Below are 24422 nucleotides of genomic sequence, written 5' to 3' on the forward strand. Positions count from 1 at the left end.
TCTGGGAAGCTTCACACATTCTGAAGGAAGATTTTGAAGCATAATTAGAACTTTGTCAGAAGGAAAATGGAGGCCAGAGATGTAGCTCAGTGACACTGCACCTGCCTGGCAAAGCATAATGTCCTGAGTTCAATCCCTGGTACCAAAAAAAAAAAAAAAAGAAAGTGGAACCAGAGAGGAAAAGGACATTCACAGAATTGCAAATGTACAGCCACTTGAAGCTGACAGAAGGTTTCACATGGATTGTTTTTGGAGCATGAAGTGCAGAGGTAGAGAAATTGAAACTGGTGGAAATGGTAAAGAGACTGTTAAAGGGAAAGGGATGACTTCTACACCATGCTAAAGAGGAGGACAGTGTTTCCTTACCTTAATGCACTTTAGATTCACCTCGAAGGACCTAAACAAAAACTCGCAGTGCCCTAGGCTGGTGCTTCACAAATACTAAGTACATAGAATTGAATCAGCTGATAATTTTTTTCAAAGGCTGATTCTGGTTTTGGAGTCAAGTGTTGAACCTGAGATTCTGTGTTTCTCAGTGCTGTTGCTATTCTGGGGCCACCATTTGGGTAGCAAGGCAGGAGACCAACAAAGAATGGGAGTAGGACTTGTGCATTTATGTTTTCTAAAGTTTCACAAGTAATTCTAGTGAATAATGAGAGGGAAGAGCAGCTGCCATAGGTTATGCAGAATAACCAGAGAGTTCGGGCAGTGGAGTAATTTGATCAGATAGGTCTACTTTTCATCATTTTCTGTCTGGCAGAGATGTAGAGAAATGGATTGGAAAAAAATCAGGGAGAAAAGGAGATTCACCAAGACACTAGGTGCAGGCAGGAGATGATGAGGGTCACCGAGTATGGGGATGCATGCTTAAAATCCCAGCACACCAGGAGGCTGAGGCAGGAGGATTGCAAGTTTGAGCCCCGCCTGGGCAACTTAGCCACTTACCAAGACCTCATCTTAAAGTCAGTAAAAAGGCTGAAGATGTGGCTCGGTACAAAGGCCCTGGACCCAATTTCCAGTACCAGGGCAGTGGGGAAAATGATGATCTAAACCACGGATGGCCAACCATTTGACTCCCCTGAGCTGCACCGAGTTGGGAGGAATTGTCCTAGGCCACAAATAAAATGCATAATATAGTTCATAAACATTCGTAACAAAAACTTCCCTCATATTTTTAATATTTCAACTCATGAAATTATTTTACAAAATTACACAAGCCCAAGTTTAATAATTAAATAAGGAAACTGACACACCTGCTTAATGGCAGTAAATGCCCGTCCTCATGGACACAAGTGTAGGTGGGGTGAAATAGCATCACTGGTGATCATTGCTTTTTATTCACGCAGTCACACGAGTGAAATAGTGTCTGATACCTTGGGCGTGGATTTCATGGGCTGTGCATTGGGCACTGGGGCAGAGTTTGGACTGTGTGGCATCCTCCCCATGCGGGCTCCATGGAGAACCTTGCCATCCATTCCTGAAAATGTTGCTAAATGCCACCAAATGTGAACAGTTGACAATCTTAGGGGGCCATGTTGTTAGCTGTCCAGCAGCCAGCCACTTTTGGGTTGGGCAAACCTGTTCTAAACTAGGAAAGTGACGATATGGATGTTAATATATTCAATCAATAGAACTCAGTGGTCCTGATAATTAGGGGGAGGAGAGGGCTTGCTAGGTGGTGAGTTGTCTCCCAGGTCCCTGACTTGTGTAACTAGAGAATAGATGAGAAAACAAGCATTGAATAGTACTGTGAGGGAAACGCTCAATAGCTTATTCAATAGAACATAGCAAGATAAAAAAAAACAGAGATTCTGATAAAGCCAGGGCTGCTTCTCCCTGCTGACATATTAACATTGCACATAAGTCAACACCAAAAAGGAGCCAGCCTGCACAAGCAGTTCTGTGTCACTATCTCCCTGGGAATGCTTTGCCATTCTCGGTCTGAAGCTCGGTTTTCTGTATTCCGCCATAGCTACTGACTGTTCTTGCCCACTGCAGTAGTTGGTGATAGAGTAGGTTAGTTGAATGCTCACAATGGAAGAGTTTTCAATTTTTTATAAATCTACAGGTAGAGGGACTGGTGAAACACAGCCTGGATAAAGTAGAGTTGGGAAAAGATCAAATCATTGAAGGACATAAAAGCAGAATTCTAGGCCAGACTGGAAGAGTGAATTTTCCACTCCTTCCTCTCCAGTTCCCGAAAGAGACTTTCTGCGTCCACTCAGCCCTGAACCAACAAAAGTCGATACTTCTGACTAGGGAGTGGAAGCACTGAACTGTTTTGAAACAATGAGCGTGTCGTGTCTCGTTACTTCCTCTTATGTATGAATGAGGAAGAAAAAAGAAAAAGAAGGACTGAGATGTAATAGTCCATGAGGCCTGTTTACTTGAATGTCACAGTAGAGTGGGTAAACCTTGAAGGCCAAGGCAAGTTTCTGGAGCTTTGCATTTCTGCCAAATAATAAGAGGAACTGGGGGATGGGAAGATATAAAAGATGTATTTATTTCTGGCTTCTTTTCTTGATTACTCAGGGCCCCAAAAGCTCTTGGGTCCTTGAATTTCAGACTGAAAGCCAAGACACAGTGTTGGGAGGTATCCATCCCACTGTCTGACTGCTATGCCAGATGCTGTTCAGCTCGCCCCCTTTCCTTTGTGCTTGATGATGTGTTCACACATGTATTTCATAAACTAAATTCCTCTGGAAGTCTCCTAGACTGATTAGCAGATGTGAAAGCCTCGGCTATAAAACATAAATTAGAAGCAAACCTTGACAAATGTGGGGCAGAGGTTTTCTGAATGAGTGGTGGGTACCATCCGCGGCAGCAATAAAACAGCATTTCCTTCCCAGTCCCACAAGCAACACCATTCAGTGTGTCAGAGATGGCATCTCGCCTTATTTATCAACGCAACATCTCTTTCGTGGACTTTCCAATGTTTCTTGTTGACTTTGTTTTCTTAGCAGTAGAAACTTTTTCCAAGTTAAAGTAGGGCAAATCATTCCCAGGTTACTGCCATAATTAACACGGAAGCTACGTTTCTGCTTAACTTTGGTAAAATGTGTTCTCTGTGTTGAGGATATAAATCACAACATCTTTTACTGTCCTAGGATAAGATGACAGCAGATTCCTGAAACAGATGTCTAAGCCTTTACCAGCTTCTCCTTCTTCTGTGTTCCAAATACATGAAACCTTTCAGATAGTTCTGAGTTCACATGCCATTTATTATCAGAGTTGCCAGTGTAAAACCGAGCGTCCCAGTCTGTGTGTAAATACTCCCTCTTGCTTTGAACATACTCATCCCATCATTCTTGCTACTTTCTGGAGCAGCTCTGGAAGTCCTCTTTCCTGAGTGTCTTTAGTTCACTTTTGTGGCTGCCTCAATGCCATGAATTGACCCAAACCATTTACCTTTCACGATCTTTTTGACTTTGGGGAAGAACCTGAAGTCACATAGTAACAGATCTGGTGAATGAGACGGATGAGGACACACCATAATGCTTTTGCTGAGTGTTGCTCACAGCAGCATTCACCCTATCCTTGATTACACCTCATGAAGACACTCAGGAAAGAGGCCTTCCAGAACTGCTAAAGAAGCTGGCAAGAATGATGGGATGAACGTGTTTGAAGAGAGGGGGAATGTTTTGAAGGGGATTAATGGCAACAGGTCTATTACTGTGATACATTAAAAAAATTAAACATTCATTATGTTTTTCAATCACTCCTTGTATTTATCTTGTTCTTCCTGTACTGGGGGGTGCAGTATTTCAGATTCGAAGGCTTAAGGCCTTAGGGACCTGGCTCTTCTTTTTGTTGAGTGTTGTCTTGGTGCCTTGCTAGTCAATTGTCCCAAGTGGGTTGTTTTAAGAGAACAGTACTCTCTTGTTTGAAGAGAACGGAACCACAGGGTTATATGACTGTACACTGTCTGTCATAGAATTTTATACTTGATATTCAAACATTGCTTCAAACCCTGGTCTTTTATGTACATCTTTATTCCCAACTGTTCTATTTTACAAGAACATAGAGAAATCAAAACAGATAGGGAGCCGAACATAGCTGAGTGGCCCCAGGATGAGAGTTGGACCATGTGGTGTGGAGGATCATGACAGAAAAGCAACCTGAGGGCCCAGAGCATGGGGAGCAGTGTTCGCCTGAGGAGAGGGCTTAACACAGGCCTGGCAGAAGGGAAGAAACTCAGGGCACTGTGTGAGAGGATCAACTGCTGTCACCTACATAATGGCTCTGGAGAATTAGGAAGGCTTGAATCTTGCCTGAATCTGAGAATTCACCTTTGCTGCTACAGTAGTTGGTAATAAGACGGCATGAGAAACTTTACCATATGACAAATTGTCCTAATTATAAAATATGAAAAATTCAAATTTGAGATAGTAAGGAGTTATATATTAATGAATTTCATTTTTTTCTTATAGAATTTGAAAATTATCTCACTTGCTTTATTCATAGAGATGAGTTAAAAAAAAAAAGGGAAATGTTTCCTTGAATTTGAGAATCAACTAAATTGGGGGAGAAAAAAATCAGTTTCAACCAAGTAGAAAACTACAGCTCACTTAATAGGAAAAAAATTTTAAAAGGAAGCAACAGTTTTGGTCCCTTAAGATTCTTCTAATTCATCAAAAGGAAAAAAAAAACACATGAAAGCTTTATATTTTGGAAGTTTAAAAGCTTTACTTTTTTCTCAAAGCAATTCTGCCAGTTTCATGGGATAAAATAGCTACAAATACTCAATAGCTCTAAATGAGGCATAAATGCAAAAAACAGACTCAAGTTTTTCCTTCCAAATGTGAATTTTCATATCCAAATATATAAACATATCATGGTTATTTTCTCTTCCTGAGAAGCCCCAGGAACCCAGAGGGATAGTAAATAAAGGACAAGCCTGTCTCAAAATTGCCCTCACAAACAGGAAGCAGTAACTCTACTCTCAGAAGATGCTGCTGGCCACAGACGTGTGCATAGTAGTGTGAGTCTGAGATGACAGGCCCACCATGTTCTCTGCATGGTGTCTGATTGTTGGCTAGAGCAGGACCTTGAATCAATGTCACCCACATCCTGGTTACACTGTCCGGGAACAGGAAGATGATCATGCTTACAAAAGGCAGATATCTGGCATGGTCAGGTATTGAACACGAAGCTGCATCTGTCCCACACATAGGGTATTTGCACTATGAGACTTTTAAATGTGAAGTTACACTTCCACATCGGTTCCCAGTACTCTTTCAGTACCTGAGGTGGTATGTGAAATTCATTAACAGATGTAGGAATAGTCTCTAGAAACTCTGGATTCTTCAGTATTCGAGCTACAAATGGCCCCTACATGAAGAGCCCAAAGACAGGCAGATCAGCTCCCAGGAGTAAAGATGGATACCCAGTGAATGGTCCTTCAGAATAATTTCTTCAAGAGGCACCAGTTTAAGTGATAGTTGAGGTGTTCTTCAAAGCAGAGCGAAGTGTACCACATGACCAGGCAAGCGTGAGAGGCCAGCCACGGCCAGCTTCTCATGAACTGTGCTTCTTTCCAAACCCTGTTGGTCCCTGTATAGGGACCTCATTCTTCGTGTTTGTGTTCTCTCTATAGACGGTCATCTATGGATGTACCTCTTGGGTTTCCTTTTAACCATCATCATGAAGCTAGTTCCAGAACAGTCTCTCTGTAGGAATCTGAGAGGCTGGCTCATTCCAGAGAAATGTTATTTCTGAATAATACCATCAGCTTTTTCAACAGTCCCGACTCAGAGTAGCCAACTCTGAGTTGATGTAACTTACCACACTTCCTCAGTCAGACGAGGAGTCATGTTCCCGCAACTTGGGTTGCTTTTTCCTTCCCAGCATGGTCGCCAGGTCAAGTAAGACTGGGCTATTTTACTGTGATCCTGGATTATGTCTTGGGCCGAAGCATTGGCCTCAGAAGCCATTGGCGAGCTCTACCTGGCTCCTGCCCTGAATGGCATGATGAAATCATGATGAAATACAAAATTGGGTACCAGGTCCAAGAGAAGATGGCTTTGTGGTTGCATGGGAGTTAAACTGTGAGAAACTAGAAGTAGAAAAATGGAATTTTTTTTCTCTACTTTCCATTCTTCTCTTCTTATTTAACTGATTGAATAATTTCTATCACCTTCAAATTCACTACTCTTTCATCTTCATGCTTCATTCTGCTTTTAATCCTATCTGGTACTTTTTTCTTAACTTTCAATTTTATGCTTTTCTCTTCTAAACTTCTGTTTTGTTCTTTTTAATCGCTTCTATTTTTCTGCTAAAACTTCTGTTCATTTCAATCATTCCAATGTATTTTCCTTTAAGTCACTAAGCAGTGTAACAGCTGCTTTAAAATCCTTGCCAACATCTGGGTCATCTCAGCATCACACACTGCTAATCATCTTTACTCTCGAGAATGGGTCACATTTCTCATTTCTTTTCCTTTTTTGTATATTACATAATTTTGGGTCATGGACTGGAGATTGTGAATGTTACAAGGTGGAGACTTGAATCTGTTCTCCTCATCAAACTGTGTTGTTTACCTTAGCAAGAAAGGTTTTTGGACTAAAGTAAAACAATTCTGTCCATTGGATGTCAGTGTGACATCTTTTTAGTTTCTTTCTTTCTCTTTTTTCTCTTTCTTTCTTTCTTTCTTTCTTTCTTTCTTTCTTTCTTTCTTTCTTTCTTTCTTTCTTTCCTTTCTTTGTACCAGGGCTCAAGCTTAGGACCTTGCACTTGCAAGGCAGGTGCAGTGGCACTGAGCTACATTCCCGGCCCTAGTTCTTTTTTTTTTAACTGGACTCTGCACATTTGTGATTTAAAGTCATCCAGAGATCTGAACTGTTTGTAGATGGAATTTAAGCTTTCTTTTATTAGATCTTTCTTTTCTGGAATTCTCCTTTTTTTTTTTTTCATAGATGTAGTTGCTCTAAAGGCTACACATTGGTTTGATAGTCCAGGAAAATTCTGGGCTTTCTTTTAGAGTTTTAGCAGCATCTCCTGGGTCCTCCTGAAACCCTCAGTCTCAAAGCCATCAAAAGGGAAACTCAATGTCTTTTTCTTCCAAATCTAGGCTTCTGATTAGAATCTACTTGTTTACTCTCTTGTGCTTTCAGCTATTTTAAAAAAAATTGTTTTTGGTATTTGCTCTTAATGTTTGTGGACTAGCTGGTCCAGTGTGAGCTTGTGAGAACATTCCAACAGCAATAATCTGCTAGTAGACTACTGAAGTTGTGTGGTGAATGCCTGGATTAGCCTAGAACAGTGGTGGTGAACCTATGGCATGCGTACCACAGCAGGCTGTTTGTTATTATTAAAATCTCTAAAAGAGATTTGGTCTAGAAGCATGAATCATAGTGAGAAGTAGACAAATACAGAAGATAAAATGTAGAGAAATTTTTGTGGCTCCTAGGAGTAAGGAATGAAGCTAGAAAGAATGTCAAGGTATTAAACTTGAGTTGCTAAGAGGAAGAGGTACTGTAAAAAAAGCAAGGAAATTGGAGTGCCATATTAGTGCTGATAACAAAATATCAGTGCCTAGGTAGCTTAAACATCAGAAATTTATATTTTTCAAAATTCTGTAGTCTGTCAGTCTGAGATCACAGTGCTGACCATTTTCTGGTGACTGTCCCCTGCCTGCAGATGGCTACCTTGTCCGTATGTCCTTCACTAAGAGACAGTGAGCTCTCTGGTGGCTCTTCTTCTAAGCATCTCAAGCCCCCTTTAATCTATGTGTCCTAGTTTGGCATCAGTTACTTCCCTCAGTGTGACTGTATTTTGACCATATTTTGAGATCGCCCCTCTTAGAAGTAATTTATATTAAACTAGGACATGAAGATCAAAGGAAGTTTCACAGCATAGAATTTGAGAAGGGGGAGCACAATTTAGTCCATAGCAAATGAGTATCTCATTTAAAAGAACAAAAATGGTGGATTATTTGTGGTATTTTGGATATGTTGAGTATGAGATGAACAATGCATAAATTGGTGGAGATCTGGGATGGAAGGTGGCAAAGAGAAGATAGTATCAGATAGATTTGTACTTCATCAACATGGAGTTAGAGCTGAGGATGGTAGATGAATTCCCTGAGGGAGAAACCACAGATCAATAGAAGATTAAGGATCAAGACAGTAAGGACTAAACCACAGGTAAATTCCCACAGATGGTAAAGAGGAATAAATGAAAATAAAACAAGTCGTCAGAGGGATACAAAGAGGATCACAAAAATAGAATAGCATCAAGGCAGAAAAGAAGGTAGTGAGGAAATAAATGGTCAACACTGCTGAGTTTGGTAAGAAAGGTCTTGGAAAAGCACATTGTCACAAAGCTCTTGGTTTGTGAATAAAGAAATCATGTTGGTTCTTGAGGAAGCAGTCTTGGTAAGGTGATTGGGAAGAGATTGGGATAGAAGACATTGAGGAAAAGCAGCGGGCGGGCGGTAGCAGGGAGATGTTTAGGGTTTTGATAGGGAGTTGGATTGGTAAATGCAATAAAGCATTACTGAAAATGTAATGCCTCACGTAACATCTGTATATCTTCTGCTCCCTTTCAATTCAATTTGTGGTCTTCTGTGCATTCAGATTTTCCTTAGCAAGCTGGTAAGGACCTATTCTTAATAGGACCATCTTTCTTACCCTGTGTGACCTCCACTGGCTATATTGTCTGCTCTTTGGGAACAAAAGAAAAACGAATCATTTTTCACTTTTACTATAGTTAGACAAAGTTGGAGTCTCAGTGAGCTTTTCATGAGAACCCTCAACTGACCTTTCTTTTTGGTACCAGGGGTTAAACTCGGGATCTTGGGCTTGTGAGGCAGGCGCCGGAACCACTGAGCTAAATCCCCAGCCCTGACCATTTCAAATAATTTCTCCATAATCAGAAGGTAAAATGTTTCAGTGAGAGGGGATAAATGATAAGAATTGAGATGCTAGATACCTTAACTAGCTTGATACAATAATTCCACATTGTACACATATACCATTACTTCGTACCCCATAAGTACAAGGGGTGATCAAAACATATGATGAATGTTTACATTTTTTTAAAAAGTTACAGTAAAAGGCACATTGCCATTTATCTCTCTCAAAATATTTCTCCTTGGTTTTAACACACTTGTCCTATCATTCTTGCCACTTCCTGAGGCAGAAGTCCTCTTTATAAGTTGTCTTTAGAAGGTAATCAAAAATATGGTGAATGCTGTCCTCTAACAGAGAGGCGGTCTTGTGAAAACATTGTGGTGTATTTGTGCCTTTCACTTTATTCACTGCATCTGGCACCCTGCAGCTTCTGACTCTTCCCCAAAGCCAAAACGACCATAAGGGTAAATGTTTTGGATTGTTTCAGGATACCAAACACCCATGATGGTGTAAAGACACTCGGGAAAGAGGCCTTCCAGAACTACTCCAGAAAGAGGCAAGAACAGTGGGATAAAGGTGATGGAAGCAATGGAGAGCATTTTCGGGAGAATTAATGATAACATGTGTTTTACTGAAATAATTTTAAAAAATTCACTGTATCTCTGAATCATACCTGATCCAGACAATTATCATTTGTCAATATCCAATACAACTTTAAAAACTCAATAATGATGCTGCCAATTATCAAATTGTCAGCTTCACTTTGTTTCATTTTATAAACATCACTCACATGAACAGGGTGGCTGGTAAGCAGTAGGCTGATTCAGTTCATCTGTGGTCAGTCCTAGGCAATAATGTGTTCTAAAGCTTTTCAGCTAATTTTCTTTGTACCCAGAGTTGAGAACCATTGATTTACAAATCTGTTGCTCTATGGTTATGATTTTGTCAAAGAGCCTTGGATCTGAGGTAATAGCAGAATTATCAGTGTTCTTTCTAAATTTGGGAATGCTTTCTGATCCCGCACTCTTCAGGTGACTTCTGCTGGTGCTCCGAGATATTACAGTAGAGATATTACAGTAGATGGTACGAATAATTCCCACATCACAATAAAGTTTTTTTAATGCAATGAAATATAATTTTACAGATGGAACATGGTTGTGCCTACAGTTATCTGCTTCCAAATTAGAATGTGTTTTTAATTTCTGATGAGTCATCTTTCTTGTGTAATAGTTATTTTGATTTGTATTAGTTGGCATAGTAGGGATTGTGGTCATTTCCAGAGTTCTTTTTCATACTGCTTTAATCAAAAGAAAAGGAAAATTTGATGCCTAGTAACTTTATTTGGAACCTAAGGGTTTATCTTCCTTCAGTAGATCCTATATGTGTCTCACTACATTCTGAGTGTTGGATAGAAATAATCTCATACATTGGAGTCACTATTCTAAGGCATGATTTCTCTTATATGAGAAACCCAAATTATAAATAAGGAGCAAAATGAAAGATAGACAATAGGAAGTAGGCAAATAGATCTCAAATAGGAAAAGGATCAAGAGCTGAAGGGGAGAAAGGGGGAAGGAAAGAGGATAAAAAAAGAATGACGATGTATTATGTACATGCACCAACTACACACAAGGAATATAAACATTATATCCTGCAAACGTGCACTAATAAAAAGAAGAAGGACACAGAAGCCAGAAATGGTACCAAGGCTTGTTTTACAGCATGGGAATATTGAAGGGATCTATTGATATGGTGCGAAGTTAGATGAGGGCAACCTCAAAAAGCTAAAGGGAGCATGCAGCTAGCTTAGCTACTTGGAGTTCATTGGGGAAAAGGAGATGGATGCTAAAAGGTACAGAAACCATGCTTAATATCTGCCTAATTGTATTGCTTTTTAAAACCCCTAAGGAAGACAAAACACACAGCCAACAAATTTGTTTTTATTTTATAAACCTTGGTCTAAATAGGTAAGGGAGAGATAATTTGGCTGTGGGAAAAAGGAACAAAATAATGGATTTAGAAGGAAATGGTGCTTACATGAGACTAGCTGGAATATGGTAGATTCCCAGTATATATTGGTTGAATGGATGAAACGAGAGAAAAACATACTTAGAAACTAATTTGGGCTGGAGCAGAGATTTGTGTCTGAGAACTGTCTTTTGCTGTACTGAATTCAGTAGCAAATTATCGATGTGCTTATTTTAGCTAGGACATTTTCTTCACCAGTGATATCGTGAGTGCCGAAGGGAGGAAAAGGCAAAGGAGATTGTCGTCAGAAGGATGAAAGGGATTTCTTCTGCTTGCTTTATTCCCCAAATCCTGTGACAGCTCCTGCATCCTCACTGAAGGGGACCCAAAATGCTGAGAGAAGCCGGGCCTTGCAAAACTCATCTGAATTTTGTTTGCACCACTAAGAACTCCACCATCGTCAGACAGCTGACTTCCTCACTATAACATGGGACGTTTCTCTGCTGTCGTCTGTGCCAGTGCTGGCCCCTGTCCCTTCACTCCCATCCCCACCAGTCAGATTAGGAGACATGTCGTCAGCTATGCAGTGCCTTCGATTAACTTTGGCTTGTAAAGTTTACTTTAGATTCTTTATGCACACAATGATCAGTGCCAAATTTCAAGGTTTTAAAGTGGTTCTGATGCTTCATCTTATAAATAGCCTTACTGATGTTTGATTTCCCTAACATAAAATCCACCCATTGAAAGTACACAGATAAGTTAATTTTAGTAAATTTATAGGGATGCATGGCCATCAACACGATCCATTTTGGCCACTCTCAGCCTTCAGCAACTGCTGATTTGTTTTTTGCAGTTGCAGTTTTCTGTCACCTTGTGCAGAAACTTCATACGAAGGGAGTTGGAATATTTGATACTTGTATTTAATTTAGAAACTAAACTTACCTTATTGAAATAACTAAAACTCACCAAAACTAGGTGGATTTTGTATTCCACTATAAACAGCATAATAAAAAAATTTCTTAATCAGGTACTAAGACTAATTCATTATAGGCTTCATTTGCTTTGTTGAATTGCAACTTACATTTTTCCTGTTAGATGCCTTGCTCAATTTTGAGCTGTGCATTACATGTTACCACTTCAAGATATATGGATTGGGGTCCAGGGATTTAGCTCAGTGGTTTTGATGCCTGCTGCACAAGCACAAGGACCTGAGTTCGATCCTCAGTACCAAGAAAAAAAAAAAACCAAGATATACGGATTGATATCTTTTCCACCTTTAGACTTTATTCTAGAACCTACATTGTTATGACACTTTTTCTAGAACTACAAGTACTTATGTGTGTAGAAAGAGAAGGAAAACAGACACCTCATAAGACTGGAGGTGTTTGTGGATAACGAGTTGGTGAAAGGTGGATCGATGATGTCATATACTCAGGTCTCAGGAAAGGGGTTTATATCATAGGTTTCAGGGTGTAGAGAGCTAATGGATCACACACATATCTGAGATAGAATTTTGCTCTTTACGCGTTTTTATTTCACAGGAGCAACACGAAGCATCTTCTAGCAAGGAATAAAGCGTTGCAGTGGACCCGGTGCTATGTGTTACCAGAGTTTCCCTATGATGTCAGATGCATGCTAGCAGAGCAGAAAGGTCCCGATCACAGCATGAGGATACGGATCATTGAGTTTCTGCAGGCCGACATGACCAAGTATCTCCAAGGCTCACTGTGAGTAGCAGCAGGGCAGATGGGCTGCTTCAGGGTAGGGTCTGTTTTCAAAGAAGAGTAGAATTCCTTTGGAGTCAAGTCTCTTCAGATGTTGCATGATGAACTGGATATAAATCCAGCACACCCAACATTTTAGTGTCGACTTTGTTACGTAGAACACTATGGGGGAAACTGAGTGTGACACAGCCTCCTCTTGCATCTGGCTGTGAGAGGTGAAAGGCATCTTCCTTGTCATGGCACGCAGGTACCCCACCGCCCAGCAGTACAACGACGTGGTCAACGCCCTGCTGCAGGCCCACCCTTTCCTGGATGAGGACGGTTGTGGCTTCGTAAGTGACTTCACACCTCTACCACCGGCTAATCTCACCCCATCTTCAAATAAGAGCTTTATTTGTCCATCTGGGCTCTGATTTTTTTCCCCTTTGTTTCTGTTTCAGCTTCTCTTTCTGTCAGTTGCTACTTCTTACTGTGTTTTGCGTTCTTTCTCTGTGATCCTTTCTGTGTCTCTCTACACCCTGTGTTCCTCTTCTCTGTCTTTCTGGCTTCATCTTTCTGTCCCTCTCTCAAAGCAGATTGGGAGCTCCTTGGTAACAAGGTGTCTCTAGGAAGGAAGGGTCTTTAGAAGATGTGACTCCTGGAAGGGGAAGGCTGCAACTGTGTCTGCATCGAGCTGGAATCAGTAGTGTGCTCCTTGCCCTGGGACTGACCCAGTGGGCGGTCATCCAGCACAGAGGTCTTGCTCACCTGCTTCTCCTGGTCTCTCAGGTCCCCACTGTTCAGAGCAATGTGGATCCCAGGCTGCTCTGGACAACAGTTCTAAGCTCGGGCTGCACCGAGGAGCCCAGAGATTCTGATTCCTGTGATCTAAGGATGGGCTTCTGGCATTAGTGTATTCAAAAGTCCTCCAAATGAGTCACCTGTTCTGCCAGAGACGAGAACTGCTTCTTATTATAAACTCCTCTGTCTGAACCCCCTGTGTCTTGGGTTGAAAAGACCCGAGCCTTCATTGTACAACAGTGTAAAGGCACTTGATGCTACTGAAATATGCAGTTAAAAACCCTAAAGATTGTAATAACAGGGCTGGGGATTGAGCTCAGTGATTTCGCAGCCTCCTGCGCAAGCTCAAGGACCTGAGTTCGATCCCTGGTACCAAAAAAAAAGAGATTGTAATAACAAATTCAGTGTGTTTGACACTAGAAGTTTATGATTTAAGGAACAATTATGAAGGATTTAAGGAACAATTACTCTCATATACGTAAAGATACACAATTAGTCCCTGTGTCTCTATATGCCACATGCATACACATCAGTAGTCGTAGCTAAATAACATAGATGTCCTCTTGTATGTTACTATCTCAGATATCTATCAGAAAACATTTTGTTGTACTGTCTTGAAGACATGGAATTTAAGCAATCAACTCCAGTTTGAACAATGCTTGGTCAACACTCCATCGTCTCTGGATGTTCCCTAATGATTGTGTCTGTGTTTAAACTACGGGGGAAAGATCTGCTCATAGTCCCATGGGTTCCTTTATCTGTCACAACAGGAAGCTCCTAATTTCAGGGCTGATTTTATTATTTCAGATTGATTAAGAGACTTGTTTCCATGTAGAACTTTCCATACCTCCTCTAGATGGAAAAGTACGGGAAAGGGGGATGAGTGTTCTATAATATAAATATTTTCTACTGAGTCTCTCTACCTAAGGCATTTGTGTGGGTAACTCACAGTGCCAGGCATAAGCAGGTGCTCGGCAAACATGCATTGATTGAACACTCATGCAGGAGACTGCATTTGATTGGTTCTTTTGCTGGTTCTGGTCACTTAATAAGGAGAGATGGGAGAAGTTAGAAGAAGAAATCGGCAATTTAACAATGTCCTGGCAGTTGATTGCTATAACACCTCCCACGAGGTTCTGAAGGCTTAGAGACCCTTCAGAGCTGAAGGAAACATGAGAAACCAATGCATCTGCACTCGTTCTTATTTCAGGGCTAAGAAAAATATAAACCGTCAACCATCTATTATTTCGGTATCATGGTAACACAGCAATGGCAGAGTCCCCAGGATGCTGGAGTCAATGAGGCACCTCTGACTCATTCATACCCAGGAGCTTAATCAGTGCTGAAGCCGGGCCCAACTTCAACATGCAGCCAGGACGGCCCTAGTGTTTTATGAACTGCACTTTGGTTTATAAATACCTTCCCTGAGTGGCTACTCAACTGACTCTCTTAAAATCCTAGTGCAGTTGACAGGAAAGATCTTTTTGCTCCATTTTCATAGTTGCAGAAACTAAAGCTAAGCAGAGTTATTGTTGAAGGTTACTTGAGAATTATGAAATAGAGCCACCGCTAGACCCTGGGTCCCCCCGATGCAGGCCATGCACGGTACCTTCTGAAGGGCAAGGATTAGGGTTTCATCAACTTGAGTCACAGAATCAGGCAGAATCTTAATGCCATACTCTTGACAGATGTTATCTCAGTGGTGTTCTCATTTGCTCATAAGGAAATAGAGATCATTTCTCCGACTCTGCTTCCTTAGCTATAATTTTGGGATTTTAATTGGTATGGCAATGTCTCAAGATTGTTCTAAGAGTAAATTGAGGGATAGATATATGATTTATATTACAATAACGTGAAAATAATGTCAAGCCTAAGAATGATAGACAAAGATTTTATTGTTTATACAGAATGAATGCAATCTTCTTAAAGATTCACTGGCCTGCTTTGTTATTTCCTGCAGTTTGCATGGAAAAGAGCTCTCAAAGATCGCTTTAAATATGTTCGAAGACCCATAGAAGACGATGAACAAGTTATGAGAAATAAGTGCAAATTTGGACACCGAAGAGGCCAGAGAAGAAAATCTCTTGCTGATACAAGATTTGATGAAATTAAAACTATCCAAATAAAAGTAAGATTCCACCTTTCGATGTTATGAGGACTTTGACTCACTAAGGGATAATAAATAGTGCCACTTAGAATCATTACAACAAAGTAAGATACCTTTTAAATTCTGAGGTGTGGTCAAGAACTGATACGATCAATGGTTCACATGGCTAATGATGCGAGTGATATTTCCAACAGAGAAATTCCAAAATAGTTTGAGGCAGGAATGTTACTGAATATCTCATGGTCATTTTTTCACCACCTGGCAAAACCCTTATGACCTGAGTCCTTGAAGGATGGCACTTTCTCTCTTTCTACCACACACACAGACTGCTAGAGGAACTGGTTATTGTGCTGCAAGGGTTAGGTGGCCTTCGGTCTCAAGGTCTTAGGGAGCCAGTAACCCACGTCCAGAGTTGCAGAGCTCCCTGCTGGCTTCCCGGACCTGCTGGGCCAGAAGAGGCTGTGGGGGGCTTCAGACTGGGGCCTCAGACAAAGCCTAGAGATTCTAACAGGAAGGCTAATTTGCTGTGATCCTCCAAGTATCCCATAACTACTCCAAAGCCCTAATCATCCTCAGAAACAATTCCCCCTGCTAATAAAGCTCCTTAGGAGAGTAAAATTGCCAAATGTAGATGCTAACTCCCTTGTCTTCCCAATTTTATTTTCTACCTTAATCCACATGAATAAGTAAATCTTAACTCTTTACCACACTCACGTTTACGTTCATGAATGTACTTGATGTAAATTTTCTAGTTCCTTTTTCAGCTAGTATATTCATTTGATAGTAATAGAACAAGCTACTTGGCCACCTCATTTTATTAGTACCAGTTGCAGGCTCCAGGGGGCAGGCATATTTTCACTATGTTTTATAAGCCATTCATCCTAGCATCGTGCATAATGAAAAATTTTGAATGGGTGTATACTTTATATGTCTAATTATAATTTTCAATGATGCCTTCAAAGGAAAGTTTAGTTAAGATAATATGATTCTATATCTGCTTTTTGAAGAAAAGGTAGTGCTCTAAGTGTTTAGAAACTCTGGTTGCAAAACTGCAATAATAAACTAAAATCGTGATGAGATAGAATTATATTTGTTTTAACATATCTCTCATATTCTTAAGAAGTCCCTTTGGAAAGGAACGTAATTGTATATAGATTCATTTTTCTAAAATTTGATTTTCAGTGCACTCTGTAAATGAGCACTAGAAGTCAGGGTCCGTCCACGAAGCCAGAGGTCACCATGAAGGACATGAGACCAAATCGAAGCTCTTGCCTATTATTGATGCATCGTCTTGGGAACCATTTGGTACACTCTTCATTCCTCCTCGAAACTTAGCTCTGTGAGGAACCACAGACTTTCTGCTCTCCTACTCCCTTCCCTAAGCTTCCAAAGCAAGATGAATCTTCGGAGGCCCAAACGGGGGCCTTGGCTTCAAAAAGAATAAGAAACTGAATATGTCCGAGTTAGGCATTAAGTTGCAATAAAGTTTACTTTTTCCCTTCCTGGCAGCTGGGCTGAAAAAGAAATTGCCCGTTGTTCACATCTGAACATAACATTTTTCCTGGCAAACAAATCTAGTAGGAAGGCTTTTCTTTTCTGTCTCTTATAAACAGGGCTTCAAGTTGCTGTGTTTTTAACGTTGGTAGCCTCCTCGTTTGTGATCTTGTATTCTGTAAGCCAAAGGCTCTAGAGGATGGAGGAAAACGTACAATGGGCTGTTACGCAGATGATGTGTTTCTGTGCTTTGCATCTTCCCTGATGATGGAACAAATGTACAACTGCTAAAGGTTAAAGGGGAAGGGGGCTTCTACATGTTGAATTTGTCTTATAGAATTTTACCTTTAAACTCATTGCCTAAATTATTTTCAATCCCCATTTTGACTTTTTGCTAGCTCCTTGTTAATATCTTTAAGATTTCTGAAAAATCAAAGAGTTTTGGATTAAAATACCTTTAGGTATTCTTCACATCTTTTAAATCCCTTGCCTGAGCACAATATTTCCAGGAAAAATATAATTTCATGTACGGTAGAGATGGAAAATGTTGATACAGCCAAGAAACACCAGTCTGTCCAATGAACGCAAGAGCAGGGAAGCAAATTTGACTAACTGGAGAGAGACCTCGTACAGCAAGTTGGAAAGATTTTTACTGTTTTGCTTTGGTTTGTTTCCACTGTTGTTTTCCTGTGGGGGGAAGAATTAAAGGTAGATGTCTCAAGGAAAGAGGTGGGCATCTTTGTCTTGTTCCATGAGCTTCCACAGATATCCCGAGCTGCTGTAGGATTTGTGTGGCTCTCACAGAGGCACAAGGTCTTTTGTCCCTAACCTCCACTTTCCACCTTCATCTCTTGCCAGTTGAGCTCTCCTTAAACTACATTCTCTTTGGCCTCAGGACTAAAAGGATCAGCAATGCCAAAGCTCCACCCAGGCATCATTATGCCTTGTGATTCTTATTCCACTGCTAAAAAGACTTTCACCATCTTAAATGGGTGACTAGACTTGTTGTAACCCTAAACTATGTCTCAGACTAATCCCACAAAATGCTGGCTGTTTTGCAATATTTAAAAATACCCTTTCAATGTCCAGACCCCATGTTGCTGCTTGTAGGGTCCTGCGAACAATGCACAACTGTGTGGTCTCTTCCTATGCATCTGACTTTTGTGTTAAAAAGAAATAAATTAAAACAAGGGAAAGGCTTCACACAGGGCAATGATAATATGCCGTGAGGAAGCAATAGGTACGATTAATTTATGTCTAAATAATTTGTATCCCCATGAGTTGATAAATCTGTTTCTTTTTCTTAATTGTCTTTTACTATATACATCATTATGTGTTTATGAAGAGATATAATTAGATTCTCAAAACAAGTAGGTTTAAGTCCATTTTGTAAGTTGCTGACATCTTGTTTGAATGATGAAAACATTGGTTTTAAAAGCTCATCGGAATTGTATAGAACTGCATGGCAACATACTGTATTCGACTTTATATTGGAGTAAATTTTATAAAACATCTCAGGTGCTAAAGATAAGTGAACCAAACTCCTCACTTCATGGCATACTTCGATTGCTCTGGGCTAAACCTCTCTCTTGTTTTATTTATTCCTTTTTATCCTGTTCCTATTGCTCTGCCGACGGATAGCCCCTCGATAGTGTTTCATCTGTATCTCTTTGTTTGCAAGTGTTCCAAAACATACACTGTTATTTTGAGGATTGCATATGTTTGGTTTAATGTAAATGGTATTCTGTACCTCGTTGACTGTTCAGTTTTTTCTTTGTTTTACTGAAACTCTTTTCAATATTCATTCATGTTGCTGTGTGCATTGCTGGTCCGTGGATTCTCATCATGGTAGAGTGCTCCTTACTCAAGCTCTGTCCTGTGCATCCAGGCTGCACTGTGGAGATCCATTATGCAGATTTGATGGTGGGGCTGTGAGTTATTCTTTTGGACAGCACATCCCGTAGTGGGACTAATGGGACACAGGCGGACACGTATTTATTTTCAGCAATTCCTCTCCAGAATGACTTCGCTGGTCTGCTTCCCCCAGCAGTGTGGTCCCTGTCTTCCCACCACCCTTGGCATGACGTGCCTTGCAAAATCTTGCCAAGTCTCGTGGGTATAAAGTGTAATCTTCATTCCTCATTTCCCTGGATAACTGAAGACTCTAAGCATTGCTTCATATGTTTTTTAATCTTTTGAGCTTCTTCTAGAAAATGACTTCTTTATATCCATTGCCCATTTTTTAATGAGTTGGCATCTTTTTCTTGTTAATTTGTAGAAAGCAATTTTCCCCATGTCCTGAGTCACGAAGATACTCTTTATTCCAAGTTTATAATTTTAGTTTTCATGTTTAGCTCTCTGTCTTAGTTCCTTCACTCTTGATGCTGAGACAAAATACCTGAAACCCAAAGTTAAAGGAGGAAAGGTTTCCTTAGCTCACGGTCTGTAGAGCTTTCAGTCCATGGTTGGCTTTCTCCAAGGCAGGGTGGCACATGGCAGAGGGGCAGCAGCTCATGGCGGTGGAGCACAGCAAAGGAACCAAGAGAAAACCATGCTCTTTCTAGCCCTTAGATCTTATCCAGGCTACGTAGGGCGGGTAGCGCTCACACTCTTAATCCTAGTGCCCTTGAGCCTAGTATTGCACCATGAATCAATCACCCTCTCTAAACTCAGCCACCTCTGAAAAAGCCCTGTCACCACAGGAGGCTTTGGGGGCATCTAGACACAAGCCATAACCATCTCTAAATCACCTGGAGTTCATCTCTGTATATTAAATAGAGGTCTCCATATGTGAGCCTCGTTCTCATGACCAAACAGCCTGCTCTCTCCTTGGTTTATAGGGCCACTTTTATCATACACCAAGTCCCAGTAGAGCCTCTAGCAATAGAGGACCTGAGAAGCCTCTTATTCCACTGGCCTGTCAATCTCTTTTTATGCTATTCCACATGCATTTTGCTACTTAACATTTATCACTTAGTATCAGAAACTCGGTGGAGAGACCTCTTCTGTTGCAAGATGTACTGTGCCAGGGAAACCCCTCTGTGTGCAGTAGACAGGACTTTGGGTCCATTCATTCTCATTTTTAGAATCGGGGAGAACAGTAGGCCTCCTTCTCATGAGTTCATGCAGCATCTGCCTTCTCACTGGAGAGCAGTGCCCTGGGCTGGGTGCTGTGCATAGGTGGGAGTCTCGGACCTAGGTAGGTCCCAAGTGTCTGCCAGCACAGCCTCATCTTGCCCTTGAGGAAGACCTGTTGTGAGAGCATGGAGATGGCCTGAGGGAGGCCCTTCTGATGTTTCCCCGACCTGGGCTGAGGAGTGGAGTCCGTTGTCCATGCAGGGCTGGACCCAGGAGCTCACCACTCTCACAGCCTGATGTCCATCCTTTCTTGGATTCCTTGTAGACCCTCCAAGAACTCCACTAAGTACCTCCCTGAAGCGTCAGGATGGATACATACTATTTGAAGTGCTTAATATTCCTTTAATACTTTTTTGATAATGAATGCATTTTCTTTTCTTAAATTACTAAAATCTCTTTCAGCCAATAAGCACTCCCAACCTACTATCATAAACTTATCATTGATGAGACATAAGCATCAGTGATAACACTCACTAATTTTTAAAATTTTCTGAAAAACAATGGATTGTATTTTACAGATGTTCAGCTCTTTAAATTAATGGTAGATCTCTTCATCTCTTTTGAAAATATTCAGCTTTGCTGCATGGGGCTAAATTCTCTCTAAATTTTGATATTTGGTGAAAATAATTTTGCGTTCTAAAACAGTACAGGGAGGACTGTTTGTTTGTTTGTTTTTTGGTACCAGGGATCGAACTTGGGACCTTGAACTTTCGAGGCAGGCAGTGGAACCACTGAGCTAAATCCCAGGCCCTACAAGGAGGACTTTGAAGTTCCAGCTGTGGCTACAGATTTGCCTCTCTTTTTTCTGTTTATTTGGTTTGTCTGTCTGTCTGTTTTGTGGTGCTGAGGATCAAACCCAGCACCTGGCGCATGCTAGATAAGCACTGGACCACAGCGCTACACCTCCAGCCTCTGGTCATTCTGGGCTTTTGTTTGTTCATTTTTGTTTTCTAATTACTGTGGCAGTATCTCTGTTTGGAGAATTTTAATGTTACCATTAGGAACACATATTATTTTATCTTTTTCAGTTAGTTTAGTAAGTACATTTGGTTCCTTTTTTGCATTGAATTTTAAATTGGTAATTTAATAATGATTTCTTCACAAATGCTTTGAAAAACTTTCATTAGTACATGTTACATTTATTGTGAGGAGTTTGTACATGTAACTAACACAAGTTAATCTAGTTTGGGCCCTTTCCCTTCTAATCCCTCCCTGTTCCCTCTTACTTTTGCTTCCCTTCTCATTTGCAAAAGCTCTATTTCCATATTTTTCTTTAGTTCTCTTTTTTAAAAAAATCCTTTTTCCGGGCCAGGGATTTAGTTCAGTGGTGCCACTGCCTGCCTCGCAAGCACAAGGTTCCGAATTTGATCCCTGGTACCAAAAAATAAATCCTTTTTTCCCTCCACTCTCCCTTCACCTATTGTTCTCCCTTACCATTTGAAAAAGATCTCTTTACTTCCTATTATATATCTTTAATTTTGATCTTTATTGATACTTTGGGTTTCTTATACAAAAGAAACCATGCAATATTTAAACTTAGGTATCTGATTTATTTCACTTAACATTATGGTCTCAAGGTGCATCCATGTATTTATAAATGACTCAAGTTTATCTTTCCTTATGGCAGAATAGTATTCTGTTGTACATAAATATCACATTTTCTTTATCCATTTATCTGTTGATGGGCATATAGGCTGTTTCTAAGATTTAGCTATTATAAATTGTGCTGCTATAAACATGGGTACACATGTGTCATTGCAATATGGTGACTTTAACTCTTTCAAAAAGATACCTCGAAAAGGAGTAGCTGACTCAAGTGGAATTTCTATTTTTTTGTTTTTTGAAGAATCTCCATTCTGATCTCCATAGTAGTTGCACTAGTTTACATTCCCATCAAAAATGTAGAAGGTTTCCTTTTTCCTGGCAGCCTTACCAGCATTGGTTATTATTTGATTTCTTGATGATAGCTGTTCTTTCTGGAGTAAGGTGGTATCTCAGTGTTGTTTTTAATTTTCATCTCTATGATGGCCAGTGATGCTGAACATTTTTTCATGTATTTATTGGTCATCTGTACTTCTTCTGAGAAGTATCTGTTTATTTTTGGTTGCCCATATTTTTATTGGGTTATTTATTTATTTATTTATTTATTTATTTTTACTTCTTTCTATAGATGTCAATCTTCTGTCCATGGAATAGTGGGCAAAAATTTTTCCCTTTCTGTAGGTTGTCTCTTCACTCTGTTGGTGGTTTCTTTTGATGTGTAAATGTTTTCAGTTTGATTTCATCCCAACAACTGCTTTTGATTTGATCTTCAAATAGGTCTTCATTTTATGATGTGTTCATTATTTCCAATTCCAATTTTCTAAAGTCTTTGTTATCTTCTTAAGGGATAGCATTTGTTCAAATTTTCTTATTCTTTGTTTGTTTGTTCTGTTCATTTTTGAAAGGGGGATATTGAAGCCTCCAATTATTATTATTGAATTGTCTTTTCCCCTGCAGTTCTATTGGCTTTTGCTTTATGATTTTGGGGGCACTGTTATTAGGCATATAGGAGTTTGTAATTGTCATGTCTTCCTGATGTGATTCTATTACCATTATAAAATTTCCTCATTTGTCTCTAGTAAATTTTTTTTTGTCTTAAAAAGTTTATTTTCTCCAATACCAGATAGCCACTCATTCTCTCTTTTGGCTACTGCTAACATGGTGTATTTTTCTCCATGTTTTTACTTTCAAGCTATAAATGTCTTGAATCCAAAGTATGTCTCTTATAAACAGCCTATAGCTAGATTATTTTAAAAATCCAATCTCTCAATTGCTTAATGTAATTACTAAGTTAGAATTTATGTGTGTTACTTTTTTTTCTATATGTCATTTCTTTTTACTCTTTTATTCCTCCATTATCACCTTCTTCTATATCTGGTGTAACATGTTAATTTCCCTTTTTCTTTCTTTATATTTTTTAATTAATAGCCTAGGATTACAATTGATATCTTAATTTATAGCATCTAGTTTGGATGAATACCAATTTACCAATTCAGTTACAATAGCAAATAAAAATTTGCTTCTGTGTAACTGTCTCCCTGCCTTTTTTGCTGTTACAGATTACATTTTATACATTGTATGCTTACCAACAAATATTAATGATTGTTGTTTCATGAAATTGCCTTTAAGTGGGATAGGGCAAAGAAAGGTTACAAATAGAAAGTCCATTTATAATGTCTCTTATCTTTACCTATGCAGTGCTCTTCAATGATGGTCTTTATTTTTTCGTGTGGGTGTGAAATGCTCTCATTTCAGCCTACAGGACCAACTACCCTTGGCATTTCTGGTAGAGCAGGTCTGGTAGTGACCCGTTGATTCTCCAAGTTTTTGTCCACCTATCAGTGTCATAATCCTTCCTTCATTTTTGAAGTGTGCTTTTGCAGGCTACAAAATTCATTTGGAAAGCTGTTTTCTGGTTTGGAATTCTGGGGTCTCTGTTAATATGGTTTTAGCTAGAACTAACAGAACATGCTTGGTCTCAGACTGGCTAGAGCTGTAAGGAAAGCTACATTCTCAGATCACAAGAATCCCAGAAGCAGGCAAGTGTGAACATAACTACTGCCCACAAATTCACCCAACTTCTTTTGCTCCAGACAGACAATCACCAGCACTGTGCTTCTCCACTCCCTTGAAGTTAGCTGAAGTCACAAGATGGCCTTGGGGGAAGAACACACACACTGAAGACACAGTGTGAGGTCCCATAGTGCCTGCCTCTCCTTTAGAGACAGCTGGCGGCATTCAGGGTGACAGAGCCTTGTCTTTGGGAAGGAAGTCAAGAGCAGGGTGCGAGGTGGATGCATCACATGAGTGCCCACCTTGTCCAATGTGAGCAGTGCCGGGGGCCCCAGGCACAGCCCAGCAGGCACCGGCTCTGCTTCTCTGTGATCCTTATGTCCCGAGCTACTTCTCGGAGCAATGGAGGCATTTCTGAGGATCTGGCTGGTCCTGCCATCCTCCCTCAGTTCCCAGTCTGTGCCCCTGCACTGGAAATAGGGTTGTCACATGTTGTAATAAAAATACTTGAAACATAGGGAAAAAATTCTTTTGGTTTATGTAAAAACACCCAGGTTTCATTTTCCCTTTCTAATTCACTTGGATATTCTTTCCAGACCTTTGATCTAGGCAGAGCTTTTTCCATTGTGAACTTAGGTTCACATTTCTTAAGGACATTTCTCAGAGCCTGAAACATGGAGGAAACAAAGCTAATACTCTGGCTCATATTTGATGTGAATTACATCGAATATATGTGGAAACACTATGGCTGTTGCCTTAGAGAGGTCAACTTGTCCCCCCCCTTTTTTTAAGTCTTCATGATGT

The 24422-nt window shown here is 40.2% G+C and overlaps 1 protein-coding gene across 1 annotated transcript in view; it reads left to right on the plus strand.

Annotated features, from left to right (window-relative positions):
* Samd3 (sterile alpha motif domain containing 3) overlaps positions 1-24422 on the plus strand; it is a 49868-nt gene that overhangs the window by 8865 nt on the left and 16581 nt on the right. Inside the window, exons 4-6 of the mRNA XM_004845978.3 lie at positions 12362-12547; positions 12792-12876; positions 15285-15452. Of these exons, the coding sequence (XP_004846035.1) occupies positions 12362-12547; positions 12792-12876; positions 15285-15452 (439 nt within the window). The remainder of the gene's footprint in view (positions 1-12361; positions 12548-12791; positions 12877-15284; positions 15453-24422) is intronic.

This window comes from Heterocephalus glaber, unplaced genomic scaffold, assembly GCF_053883595.1.
Source record: "Heterocephalus glaber isolate CG9 unplaced genomic scaffold, H.glaber_assembly_v1.0 deba00001550, whole genome shotgun sequence".
NCBI lineage: Eukaryota > Metazoa > Chordata > Mammalia > Rodentia > Bathyergidae > Heterocephalus > Heterocephalus glaber.